This window comes from Schistocerca serialis, chromosome 1 (genome assembly GCF_023864345.2).
Source record: "Schistocerca serialis cubense isolate TAMUIC-IGC-003099 chromosome 1, iqSchSeri2.2, whole genome shotgun sequence".
In the NCBI taxonomy this organism is placed as follows: Eukaryota; Metazoa; Arthropoda; class Insecta; order Orthoptera; family Acrididae; genus Schistocerca; species Schistocerca serialis.
Window position 1 is genome coordinate 1,131,416,883 of NC_064638.1, and position 13,895 is coordinate 1,131,430,777.

Genomic DNA, 13,895 nt, shown 5'->3' on the forward strand with positions numbered 1-13,895 from the left:
TTCCATGGCCTCCACGCTCTCCTGACCTCAACCCTCTTGACTTTCATTTATGGGGGCATTTTAAAGCTCTTGTCTACACAACCCCGGTACCAAATGTAGAGACTCTTCGTGCTCGTATTGTGGATGGCTTTGGTACAATACGCCATTCTCCAGGGCTGCATCAGTGCATCAGGGATTCCATGTGATGGAGGGTGGATGCATGTATCCTCGCTAACGGAGGACATTTTGAACATTTCCTGTAACAAAGTGTTTGAAGTCATGCTGGTACGTTCTGTTGCTGTGTTTCCATTCCATGATTAATGTGATTTGAAGAGAAGTAATAAAATGAGCTCTAACATGGAAAGTAAGCGTTTCTGGACACATGTCCACATAACATATTTTCTTTCTTTGTGTGTGAGGAATATTTCCTGAAAGTTTGGCCATACCTTTTTGTAACACCCTCTATTTGAGACTATAGAATCTTTCGGTTTCTCCATTTTGTTTGATGTAATTTTGTATCAAGTTACTTACTACTTATGTATCAAGTTCGATCAGTCACTGAATTGATGTGGCTCACATCTTCCAAGCTATTCTCACACATTAAGCTTCAGAAGGTTGTAGTTCATATAGTAAGGTAATCACAATGGTCAATAAATATGTTTAATGTAACACAAAATAGGACAGAGGCTGTTTATGGCACTAATGAATAATTTTCAGTTGCTGGTTCATTTGGTGAACTGCCTGGGCCAGTTGAGACAGGGCAGCACACACCGAGAGAGCTGTGAACCAAAGATAAAAGCTAAGTATTACTTTTCTCTTTGTTGGAATCACACATAATTAGCTTTCCCATACTATACACTTCAGTATATTAGTACAGTGTCTTAGTAAATGCTCTATATAATTCAGGGCAAAATATCATACTGAATCTAACAGCAGAAGCTCTTGGAAGGACATAAATAATTGCAATATTGGTGGCCAAGAAGTTGTGAGAGAACACTGTACTCCCAGCAAGAGAACGAAATGGAAATATAACCACAGATCAGTGATGGTGAGATCCTTAAATTACTGAAAACATAATCTATTCTTTCAATTTGAGTATTACAGTTAAATAAACATTCTAGCATTACACGTGTTGCTTTTAAATGTTTGGTTGAAAACATGATTTAATTGAAGTACTGTGCAAAATTAATAATAATAATAATAACAATCATAATAATGTCATTACAATTATATCATCGTCATCATCATCATCATCATCATCATCATCATCCATTATCACCAGTATCGATATTGCCTTGAGTATACTCTGTAGAACTTTGTGCACAAAAAGGAAATTACCTGTCACTTTCTCCAAATGAGCAAATGTACTGTAGAAAGATGTCATAATCATCTTTGAATTCAGGCAACACACATTCCACAAGAGGCCTGCAAGTTGCTCGTTCATTATTTGGGGTTGTACATGGTTGAACTGGAACTTTTTCCTGTAACAAATGCTTAAATACTGATTTATTTCTTCAGTCTCACAGACATATTACTTCCTAAAAGCTCAAAGGACTAGGTAGGCCTACTGTTTTTCTAAGTGTGAAAATGTGATGTGGCTACAGACATGTCCCCATGAAGCATGTTAATTATGACAACAGACTGATTTTGCACAACCAAGACCTGTCACTATCATTGCACATTTATAAACATTAAAATATAAATTATTTTAGTAATAGACTAATATTTACATATTCTATATAGCGCCCATTTTAAATACCAGTCCCACAGAAATGACTTTCATTGTAATTTTCATGTGTAAATTGAAAACTGGTTCAGTACTCTTAGTGTTTAGAAGTGCTTTCTACTGTAATAAATGTTCTATGAGAATCATGTATTACAATATTTTTAATATAAAAAATATTGCTTTTTCATTGTAATTTATTGTAATACTGTTTCAGAAAAGATATGTATCACTCAATGTAAAATTCATTTAGAAATTATAATATTTTACACACACTACTGAAATGTCATTAAATCTCAACAATTTGACAAAAAAGGCTTGTGTGGCTGAATTTCACAGGTGTGTAGCAAGAGCTCAGTGTCCAACAGGGACAATATTTTGAAAACTGACATTGGGAGTACTAATGAACTACATTGCTTGTGAAGGTAACATGATTGATTGCGAAAAGTATTTTATTCATTGGACACTGAGATCAGCCATGAACCCATGAATTAAAAATAGTAATAATAATAATAATAATAATAATAATAATAATAATATAGGGGCTAAGTGACAGATTACAAATCTGAAGATTCTGGGTTCAGTCCTAGGATGTCATATGTGTAACCAATATACTTTCATTCAATATTTCTGAGCACATTTGTGCATAAAGGCATTAAAGTCAAATACAGAGGACTATTTTGTAGATGAGTACCTGTCAATCAATCAATCAATCAAATTTTATTGTCGTTCAGCTCATAAAGCAATAGACAATGTCAAGATAACTTACATTTTTAACATTAATTACTAAATACAATTTAGTTTGGATTACATAAGGCCATCTGCTAGATACAGTGTTGAAAGACAGTATTTTCAGTTTCAAAAAAGAAAGGATTATTTACTAGTATTCTGTACAACTTAGATTTGAAGATATTGACAGGTAACTCTTTTAAATCTATACTTAACTTATTGTACAGCTTAAGTCCAAGAACGAAATATGAATTCTGTGACTTTGATAGTCTTTGATATGGTACATCTAAATATGATTTGTTCCTGGTGTTATGGCTATGTACATCCCTCCTTAATGATATATTTGAAATATTGTTCCTAACATACAACAGAACATTATAGATCTACAAGTTTATTACCGTCAGGCATTGCAATTTAACAAACAAGGGTTTACAGTGTTCTAACTTATCTGAGTCGGTTATTATTCTTACTAATTTTTTTTGTAAAAGTAGAATGCCCTTTACATGACTGCTATTGCCCCACAATAAGATTCCATATGATATGATACTTTGAAAGAAAGCAAAATACGCTGATCTTATATACCTATTAGGGACATGTCTTTTTAAGTTGCTAATTAAATAGATAACTCTTGAGAGTCTGGCAGGTAAATGTTTTACATGTGGTTCCCATGTCAACTTGTTGTCTACTATAACACCTAAAAATTTTATACTTTCTAAGTCATGATTCTCTCTTAAGCTAAAGGAAAGTGCCTGGGTCTTACTTTCATTTAGTAGAAAACCGTTCACTCTAAACCATAATGAACTCTGAGCAAGGGTATCTTTAACTAGATTTTTTAGTGTGTTTAAATCTGAGCTTTTATTTTAAAAAATTGTGTCATCGGCGTACATTATTGTGTGAGAGTTTACAAAAGATGGCAGGTCATTAATCATAAGTAAAAACAATAGAGGTCCAAGTACTGAGCCCTGTGGCATGTCAGACCTAACATTAACCAGATCTGACTTCTCCCTGTTAATGCATACAACTTGTTGGCGGTTCTGAAGGAAGGATTTAATCATATTTATGCTGCTATTAGCAAAACCGTAATAGGATAGCTTATTCAGTAAAGTATCATGGTCCATACAGCCAAACACTCTGCTCAGATCACAAAATGTAGCCTGAGCAAATCCCCTAGCGTCAAACACATCCAGAACAAATTTTACAAGAGAATCCATAGTATCTGTTGTGGATTTACCTTTCATGAATCCATATTGTTTGTCACTTATTAAGTTTAAGTTATCTAAATACATGCTAACTTGATCATACATAATTGTTTGAAGAATTTTTGAGAAAACAGGAGTTAACGATATTGGTCTGTAACTAGCAGGGCAGTTCTTATCACCTTTCTTATATACTGGGACCACTCTAGATATTTTTAGTACATCAGGAAACTTGTTTTCAGCTAGACAGTTATTTACACAGCAGGTTAAGGGATCAATTATGCCGTCAATAATATCTTTCAATAAGTTACATGATAAATCATAGTAATCAACGCTATCTGAGGCTTTGAAATTTTTAACTATTTTCAGAATTGTATTGGTACATACCTCGGTGAAGCTGAAAATGCTCTGGCGGGGCCTTTCAAAATAGTTATCGAAGAAGTTAAGGGCATTTTCTGGAGGTTTGTCTATTGAGCTGCATATTTCTTCAATAGATTGGATGCAGAATTTATTGAATTCATCTGAGGATATGGCAATAATGTCTTTTCCTTTAGTGTAAGCCACAGAGTTAATTATACTCCAGGGTTTTTTGCATTTATTTCTAGACTTTTCAATGAGGGCTGTATTATGTAGCTTCTTAACATCATTAATAGCCTGTCTATAATTACACTTATCTCTGGAATATAATTCTTTATGTAGTTCAGATTTGCTGTTCTTGTACATACCAGAATAGAGCATAACAGTGTTTTTCATTTGCCCTAACTGTGGAGTATACCATTCCCTGTTTTTCCTTCTCTTATAACAACTACTATCCTTAATATTTAGAGTACATTTTCTCAAAGGAATATTATTTTCAAATGTATTTAAAAATATAGAGAAAAACTCAGTAAAAACAATGTCAGAGGAACAATGTTGTAGTCTACTAAATAGGGCATCCCAACTGATACAAGTGAGAGCAAGTCTAACTCTATCTATCCTCTCTTTGTTCTTAGGTCTCGTGGTTACAGTTTTAGCTTTTGGGCTGGAACAGTCTGGAGTTAGGTTGCTAAGACTAATATATACTGCATTATGGTCTGAGAAATGAAAACTAACTGCATCTGATGACATATGAGTTCTATTAATATTTGTAAATATATTATCAAGACAAGCAGGGACCCTGGTGGGTTTGGAGTTAGTATAGTACAGGTTATATTGCCTAAGTACATTCTTGAAATCTGCAACAGTTTTTTTGTCCTGCAGAATATAAAAACTTGAGTTGACGTCCCCTCCAATGACAATAGTATATTATTCCCATTTTGGTGTACAGAGGGACATTAATAGGTCATCAAATTTCTCAAGAAAGATACTGGGGTCTCCACTAGGTGACCTGTAGACTACTACTACCAATATTTTAAGGCACTCAATTACTATACCCGATATTTCAAAGTGCAGTTCCTCACAGGGAGTATTGATATCTAGCTTACTATACTTTTGTGTAGGCAGTGCTTTTACATATATTGCTACAGAGGACTATTCAAGTCTGCATACCTGTATTGAATATATATTTAAAGTTCTGTTCTCTTCTGATGAATTCCTGCTGATAATGTGAAGCTGGCCATCTGTGCCAAGATACTGATCAAGCCATGTGATGTCATTAAGAGTCAATATGGGCTTGTTTGTGGCTGAAATGAAAGTGAAATTAGTTTAGAATAATTTTCATATCATTATTATTAATATTTATGAAACCCTTCCCATATATTCTTTATCAAATTAACAGATCAGTGCAGTGTGAACAATTTATGTAGTCCTCAGTGATATAGAAACTATTAGATATCAGCACCTTTTACTACTCTGTAGTAAAGAAACCTATTTTTTATGTTCTCTCTTTCTGCTGGGAATACAATGTGGATTATTGTGTATGGTGTTTGAGGCAAATTAACAAGATAGATATTGCAAATTCCTTTAATTGGAAGATATGTTCAGTTACTTATGTTTGTCTTAAAAGTAGGGCCCATTTCATTCCATTTTTATAATTCACTAAGGTTTGTTGTATTTGTGTGCATTTATTTACTGTCAATGACCGTAAATGATGAAGAGATTGTGTGGGAGGGGCATTGTGATTATTCGTTTTAAAATTTTCATCAGGTGAAGAGTTTAACTGTTTTGGAATACTGGAAAATATTTTGTAGACGAGCTACCTGATGTCAGTCAGATTTCACACTGGTCAAGTTATTGGCAACTAACTACAAATATAAGTAATCCCTACAGCTGTGTTACCCACAGAGTGAGGGTGGTGCAGTGGTAAGTGCATCTGCCTATTGAGCAGGAGACCCAGATTCTAATAATGGCCTTGGTAAAAATTTCATTTCATCACTTTGGTATGTATTCATCATCATACATAAAGTTGAGACTTCCTGTGCCTGTGTAACACATAATTTTGTCTGAAAGCTTATAGTAGTTTTTTCCAAAGATGTAGAATTGTAGGACTACACCATAAGTCCCAGAGCAAAACCCAGTTACGTTACAAATAATTTGATGAAAATTATTTATAAAAACAAAGATGAGGTGACTTACTGAACGAAAGCGCTGGCAGGTCGATAGACACACAAACAAACACAAACATACACACAAAATTCAAGCTTTCGCAACAAACTGTTGCCTCATCAGGAAAGAGGGAAGGAGAGGGGAAGACGAAAGGAAGTGGGTTTTAAGGGAGAGGGTAAGGAGTCATTCCAATCCCGGGAGCGGAAAGACTGAAAATTATTAATAGAGATATGACACTCAAAAGCCAGCTACTGCAGGCTACTTCTGTAAAGTGCACTAAGAACCAATTAAAGCTAGAGTTTATTTACTGACATGAATAGTTATGGAAATTACTTCCGAATTACTTCGTTACTGTACTATTTCTTGACAGAAAAGCAACTACTTTGAAAAACCCATAGCACTGATATACAGAGAAGTAGGCAGTGCTTTACATACTCCAAAGCCTTTGTAAAGCCAAAGAAAATTCTTGTGATTCTTTGGGACTTGTCCAAACATGAACAAATTTTCTCAACAAATTTGTTAATGGCACATATTGTACTTTTGCCTTTCGAGAAGGCAAACTGATTTAATGTTTTTTACTATGAAATTTTGGATGTGAGTTGCAACAGTTCTTTTCTCTCTCTGTCTCTCTCTTCCCATTGTTTATACAGTAAATTCTTTCTCTGAATAGTGTGATAGTCATTTATGACTGTGTGAAACTGTACTTTTCTTTTTTTATGCAAAACTGGTTGATGTGGCTGATATATTGTTGCCATTTGACCATCATGGTGAGGCAAACCATTTATTATGGGTTCACATCTGTTTCAGGAGATAGAGAGATGGATTTAAAAATAATTTTGCAATCACTGTTGCACTGTGTACTACTACCATGTTACATACACTCTTGATTAATACCATCAGAGATGAATCAATATTGAAATCACCACATACAATTACTTCCCAGGCATTTTTAATAACTCTTATTAATATTGTCTGTACTTGCCTATTGACATTTAAAACATTTTCAGTTTGTGCACCAAAAAGTATTTGTAAGACCTACCAATGGAATATTATTAAATTTTTAGATGCATATCCGTTTGGAGTAAAAGACTGATTGAAATGTGTTGAAAATAATTCAGTGCAGATAACTGCAGGTGTGCCTAACCAAGTTGTGAATGTTACAAGGATATACAAAAATCTTTTAAAGAGAGTAAAAATCAAACAATGGAAAATCCGGGATGGAATATAACAATGCCGGATAAGGGAAGTTGCTACTCACCATATAGCAGAGGCCTTTGTCAGCAGTAGACATACACACACACACAGACACACACACACACACACACACACACACACACACACACACACACATACACGCGCGCGCGCGCCTGCCTGCGGTCTCAGATAGCAAATTGCGTTTACGTGAGTGTGTGTGTGTGTGTGTGTGTGTGTGTGTGTGTGTGTGTGTGTGTGTGTGTGTGTGTGTGTGTGTGTGTGTGTGTGTGTCTACTGTTGATAAAGGCCTTAATGGACAAGCTTTAATTGTGTGAATCTTTTTGTTGTGCCTATCACGACTCAGCATCTCCGCTATATGGTGAGTAGCAACTTTCCTTCTCTGGTAATGTTTTAAAGAGGGTAGTCACATGAAACATAACTCATTCTTACTTTGGATTCAGGAAGCTGTAATTAATAGTAATGATACAGATGTTACATTTTTTTGATTTTAAGAAAATCTTCAGTAAACTTCACATTATAATTCAAAAATAAAATGCTTGCTTGTGGAAGGTCTATTCAATCTAGACATGGTTTGAGAAATATCTGTAAAGGTCAGCTGTTAATAGGAATATATCAGTCTAAGCAGAGAGTTCCAGAGAATGAAAATGTTGACACAATAAACAAACCAAATAAAAATGTAGGCATGACACCACTTCTGTGTAACACCACCTCTTCTCTTGATAATCACCACAATTTGGCACAAAAGGAAGTGCATGAATTTAATTGAAGATAAGGATCAGGTGATATGGCAGCCCAGTCAAGGTACAACAGGATGCCTAATTGTTTGTATGCATGCAGCCCTGTGAATATAGCTGTCATCATCTTGGAAGGTAGGACTAGACACATCATACTCATCATGAAGATGTAGAACTCTGATTATCTCACTGTCAATGGGACATGAAACACTAAGACGCAGAAGACAGGGCTACACTTTGTCTCCAAGAATACTGAAATAAACATGGTAATCTGAATGAGTGGGACATGGACATTGTATGAAACACATCTTCAAATTCACAGAACTCCTTCAGCTTGAACTATGCCTTTCACACACTGCATGTTGAATACCTCATTTGGTTGCAGATCACTCAGTACCCTACATCAAGTGAAAAGAGGCAAAATTTATAATTGTTCAACCGCACTACGTGCTACTTTCATCTACATACATACTTTGCAAGCCACCATATGGTGTGTGGCAGAGGGTACCTTGTTTTGCCTCTGAATTACTTAGATGTTTTCCTTTAATCTGACCTGAAAATTCTCCCAATAAGCCGATGTTAACCATTTGCCTTCCCTACTACTGTCTGTATGTGCTCATTCCATTTCATATCACTTTGCAAATCTACATGACTGTGTCAAGCAACACACTACTAATATTATATTCAAACTTTATACAATTGTTTTTCCTGTTCAACTGCATTAACTTACATTTTTCTACATATAGAGCCTTCAGTCAGCTGTGGTTCAGTTTCTGGATTGTTTGCCCCAATGAAGCAGCTTCACATACCACCTTGAGCAATGGCCTTTTGCGAGGTACCTGACTCCAAATGTTCTTCGAGTGAAGTTGCCTTGGCAGTGTTTGCCTAGGAAACATGTTGAGATGGACTTGTGATCAGTGATGGAGCAGTTCATGTTGAGTTTGAAACCAATTGTCGTTGACAAGATGTGACACTCATCACTGGTCTGTGTCAGTTAGTATCTTCATCTGATCACAACTCTTACACTGTGTTATATGACAGCAAATGGTACACCATTCATTCTAGGCATGGACAATCTGCGTTGATAAATCACCAACAAATTGAGCAACTTCATTCACAGTGTGGTCATGGACATGTCAAACATGACAGTTCTCTTATGCCATTCTACCATGTCTCCATATCGGCCCATCTTACTGATCTGATTCTGTGCATTTGTGTGGTACATACACATCACTTCACTGCCATGATGTACATTAAAGGTGGAAGGTCACATGACTGCCTGGCACCATTTTTACAGTATTTGCTATGCTCCAAAGTGATCAGTGTGTTTTTTTAAGGGAATGATTGATATTTTGTCCACTGATCTTACCTGAATATTCAGCTTGTGACTAACTTTCTGTGCAGGTAGGGAGCAATTTCCTGACTATATGATAGTTGTATGGAAAATTCTGATACTTAAGAGCCAAATGCTGTTGAACAAGAACCATTTGGGCTCCAAAATAAGCCATCTGGCATCATGTCTCTGCTCTTTGGGAAATAGTGGTGCACACACACTGGCAACGAAAGATGATCATTACACAACAGTTTCCAGTGAAATAGGATCAATGTTAGACAGATGTTGGATTAATATTGTCTTTTTGGCCACCCAAAAAATCAAAGAGCTACTTAGCCCTGTGAATAACAGCCCAAGCCTGAAACTACCAGGTATTTATAATATTCAGTGTGATTGTGACTCTTGTTAAATGTGTCATTCTATTCAGGTTGTTTTGCTGCACTGCACCAAACTCCATCAGGTCAGAAATAATGGAGGTGGATCCATGTTAAGATATTGGACTCACATTCAGGAGGGGTGACAGTTCAAATCTCTATCCAGATTTAAATTCTTCATGGTTCCCCTAAATCATCTAAGGCATATTGTGGTATAATTCCTTTGAGATGGACATGGCTGGTTTCCTTTCCAGTTCTACCATACTCTTTAGTTTCTGCTCCTCTTCTATTGACCTCATCACCAGTAGGGTATAAAACCCTAATCTTCTTCCTTTATTTCAGGCACAAACATCTAGAAATGTCAGCTGTGGCTGAAAACACTGTTATGGATGAGCACAAGATTTTGTGTCAAAGGCAGAGATTGTGGGGGGAGGGTCATGTAGCGGATGGTGGGCCCGTTACCCCCTGCCATCTTTTACCCCTAGAGTGACTGGAATAAGGAAAAAGGGCATCCCTATCTAGAGTTTAATTAAAGATTAAGATCAGTTGATTTGGAAGCCCAGCCAAGGTGCAATAAGGTGCCAGGACATACAGGGCTAGAGTCCACTGCTCTGCACACTAGACTAACTTGTTCACCAGTAGGTATCTCTACTTTGTGAAAATTAAAAACCTGTCCAATAATAACGTTAGAGATAACTTACGAGTCCAAATATTCTGATAAATCATGTAAAAAGAATTGTGCTAGAAATAGGTTCTTTAAATAATTTGATATGGCAGAACACAGTTGAATTCTGAAATGAACATAGTAAAATGAACTTTTCCAAGGCATAGAAAGCTAGTTACATGTAATACAAATAATGAAATGTACTATTAATCAAGCAGGTGGCCATTGTTCTGCTGAAGGCAACTGATTTTCTAATTTTACTAATTATTTTTATAAGACTTGGATGCCTTTTAAATTCACAAGAAAAGATGTAATTGTACATCTAAATTTATGTCTATGAAGTCTATTCATAAAGTAATTTATGTTTGTTTGTTTTTTAATGTGAATGAAATTACAGAATTTGTTTTAGTACACTGTGAAAGTACACAGTCTAATTTAGTTTTCCACATTGTTTCCAGCCATATTGACACATTTGTCATAGTGTTTGATGAGCATTGAAATTCTGTAGTTGTTGAGTTCAGCTACCTGCATCCATCTGGCATTAAATATCCAGTAACCCAAGTCTACAATAATAAGTGAAGGTGGTGTGAGGCAATAAAGAATATATTCAGAAATAGGTGAAACAATGTCCACGATGAAAAGAAAATTGATTAGCTGAGTATCGTGAATGCAGGTTAGTTGACAAGATTCATTTAGTTGATGCGATTTACCATATCTGAGGTTTGTGTTCATTTTCCATACATTAATCATGTCCTTCAGTACAAAGTGATTACCAAAGATTTGGGCTGGTGGAAATTTAATGCCAGATGTGTGAAGGAGCAGAATTCTATGAATGCAGAACTTCAGAGCTTGTGAAATGGTATAACATATCTCTCAAGTTGGCTGGAAGCATTGTGGAAAAATCAATTAAAGTGGGTACTTTGACAGTATTGCAAAGCAAATTCTATAACTTCATACACATTTTTTTAAATAAGTGGAGGTTACTTTATGAACAGCCTTTGTGTGTCAATAAGCCACCATCATATCTCCATTTCCTGTTTAAATTTCCACCAGCTCAAATCATTCGTAATGACTTTGTACTGAAGAACGTGATTAATGTATGGAAAATGAACACAAACATCAGATATGGTAAATCTCATCAAATGAATCTTGTCAACTAACCTGCATTCGCAATACTCAGCTAACCACTTTTCTCTTCATCATGGACATTGGTTCATTTATTTCTGAATATATGCACAGAGAGAACTACTTCTGGTAAGTCTCTGAGTTAGAATTTCAGTGGTTTTACCATCATAGTTATTTCACGAAATATATGTGAAAAGTATTAATATGCTGCTTGAAAATTCTTGATAATGGTCATGATGTATATGGCATACCAATGATTGCTGAATCTTTAACTAGCAGTTCGTAGCTATTTGTTACTATAAAAACAGAGGATAGTGAGAACCTAAGGAATATGTGATGGAGGGACAAAATTGATGGAGAAAGAGGTGAGAGAGAGAAGGACAGAAAATTTAAGTTTAAAGGGCATACAGTAACAAAGAGTTTTTCACTCACTAGTTATTGCTGGTAGCAGTGATCCTATTTTGTCTTGCTCAAGAAATTGTGGTATTGTTGTGGCAGGTCTCTTGCCTGGAAAATATGGTGGCATTGCAATGGCCACTGGAAATAAACAGATGCAAGGAAATTAATCATCTTTTCATGTGACTTATACATGTTAAACTTTTCAAGCAGATGGAAACTTACTGATTTTGTTGTGGTATGGGGCTGTATCCATAGTTTCTGCAGCATCTTTTGGCACTTGAGAATGGAAAGTGATAGTGCTGTTTCTTCCAGCAGATGGTTTTACCACAACAAGAGATGTAACAGAAGTCACAAACTGATACTGGAAAAAATTATCAACAACATAATCTTATCATAAATTCTTTTACATGTCAATGTGCAAAATGAGCCTGTGTTAAAAGAACCCTTAAGCACAGCTAGAGGCAAATAAATTTAAAAAAATAGGCTTTCTTAACATAAAAATCATGTAATAGAAACATATTAAGACAATCAAACACTATCAAATTTTACTCCCACTCATTAACTACACTGTTGTTTCCAGAATAGATAACAACATTCTGGAATGTAGAATGAATCCAGTAATGAGAAGCAACTGTGTGAACAACTACATGCTACACAAATTACTAGTTAATGATAATGGTACTTTGAATCAAGAGACACCAAAAGCATGCTCCTTACATCTTATTTACAGGAAAGAAAAAAATAAGAGTAAAACTCCTGAATTTCACATACTTTTAACAGGATTCAATCACAAATTGTGTTCTGTAAACTCCAACACCCTCAGGACTGTGAACAAGTCAAGTTACATACATTATTTCAGAATAAAATTCAGTTGTCAATTGCACAGATATTTTTGTACTATGTAAGTTTCAGTAATTAACTTCTTATACTTTACATAATGTATGGGCAATGCCTAATGACTTATAATATCCCAAATTTTGTAGGCTCCTGAAGATGATGAATTAATTTGTCAAAACTAGTAACACAAAATAAAAATATCTATGCAACTGATGATTGAATTTTATTCTGAAATATATACTACAGTTACTGAAAAATAACAGCTATGAATAAAATAATTCATATGCAGTAACTGATGGAAGAAGCCAGCTACTATAGGATGCTTCTGTAATGTATACTAACAAGAAACTATGATTGTAGTAATATTAATGTGCTCACACTAAAAATTATAAGAACTACTTCTAGAGTACTTTGTATGTGTGGATGAATATTAAATGAAAAATAGTTACTTTGGAAAACGTCCACTGTCCCTCATTTCAAATCATTCAGTTGAAGTGGGCTTTCTATCAACAAGTTCCCAATTGCTGATGAGTTCCCAGATAGAAATTACCAGCACTTACAACCAAACACTCTTCATTCACCCACAGAGAGCCCACCACCCCTGGAGTGTGCAGCACTGGGAGAGGAAATGAGCACTGTCGAAAACAGGAGTGTTGTAGGCCATTGAACAGGTGTTGGTTAATTATGCAAGGTAGTGTGACCACCCATGCTGTGGCTGGTCTGAACAGAAGGCAAGGTTGGATCAATTCTTGCAGAGTGAATGAGGCAAGACCGATCGACCTGCACGTGTGAACTGGACCAGCTTGGGAGATAGCAGTGTTGGAGGAGCTGTGAAGAAGGGGACACACATCTTGAGACACCATTAGAGCTGAATGTTGCTGTTAATCCAACTGCATCCACCTCATCTGGAACAGGATTGTGCACAGGATCGTTACATGTGAGGTGGATGTGGCTTTCCACAAGATGTCTCTCACATGGAGGATGAAGATGATCCACCTTGGAGCTGTAAGGAAAGCCCATTGTTTGGGCTCCCAAAAATGTGGATATAAAAGCAAATCTTGATA

The 13,895-nt window shown here is 35.8% G+C and overlaps 1 protein-coding gene across 1 annotated transcript in view; it reads right to left on the reverse strand.

The window, feature by feature from the left end:
* Positions 1-644: 644 nt before the first annotated feature.
* LOC126417097 (inter-alpha-trypsin inhibitor heavy chain H4-like) overlaps positions 645-13,895 on the reverse strand; it is a 138,801-nt gene continuing 125,550 nt past the window's right edge. Inside the window, exons 13-17 of the mRNA XM_050084994.1 lie at positions 12,217-12,355; positions 12,028-12,132; positions 5,155-5,288; positions 1,318-1,460; positions 645-758 (exon numbers count right to left, since the gene is read on the reverse strand). Of these exons, the coding sequence (XP_049940951.1) occupies positions 671-758; positions 1,318-1,460; positions 5,155-5,288; positions 12,028-12,132; positions 12,217-12,355 (609 nt within the window). The 3' untranslated portion in view covers positions 645-670. The remainder of the gene's footprint in view (positions 759-1,317; positions 1,461-5,154; positions 5,289-12,027; positions 12,133-12,216; positions 12,356-13,895) is intronic.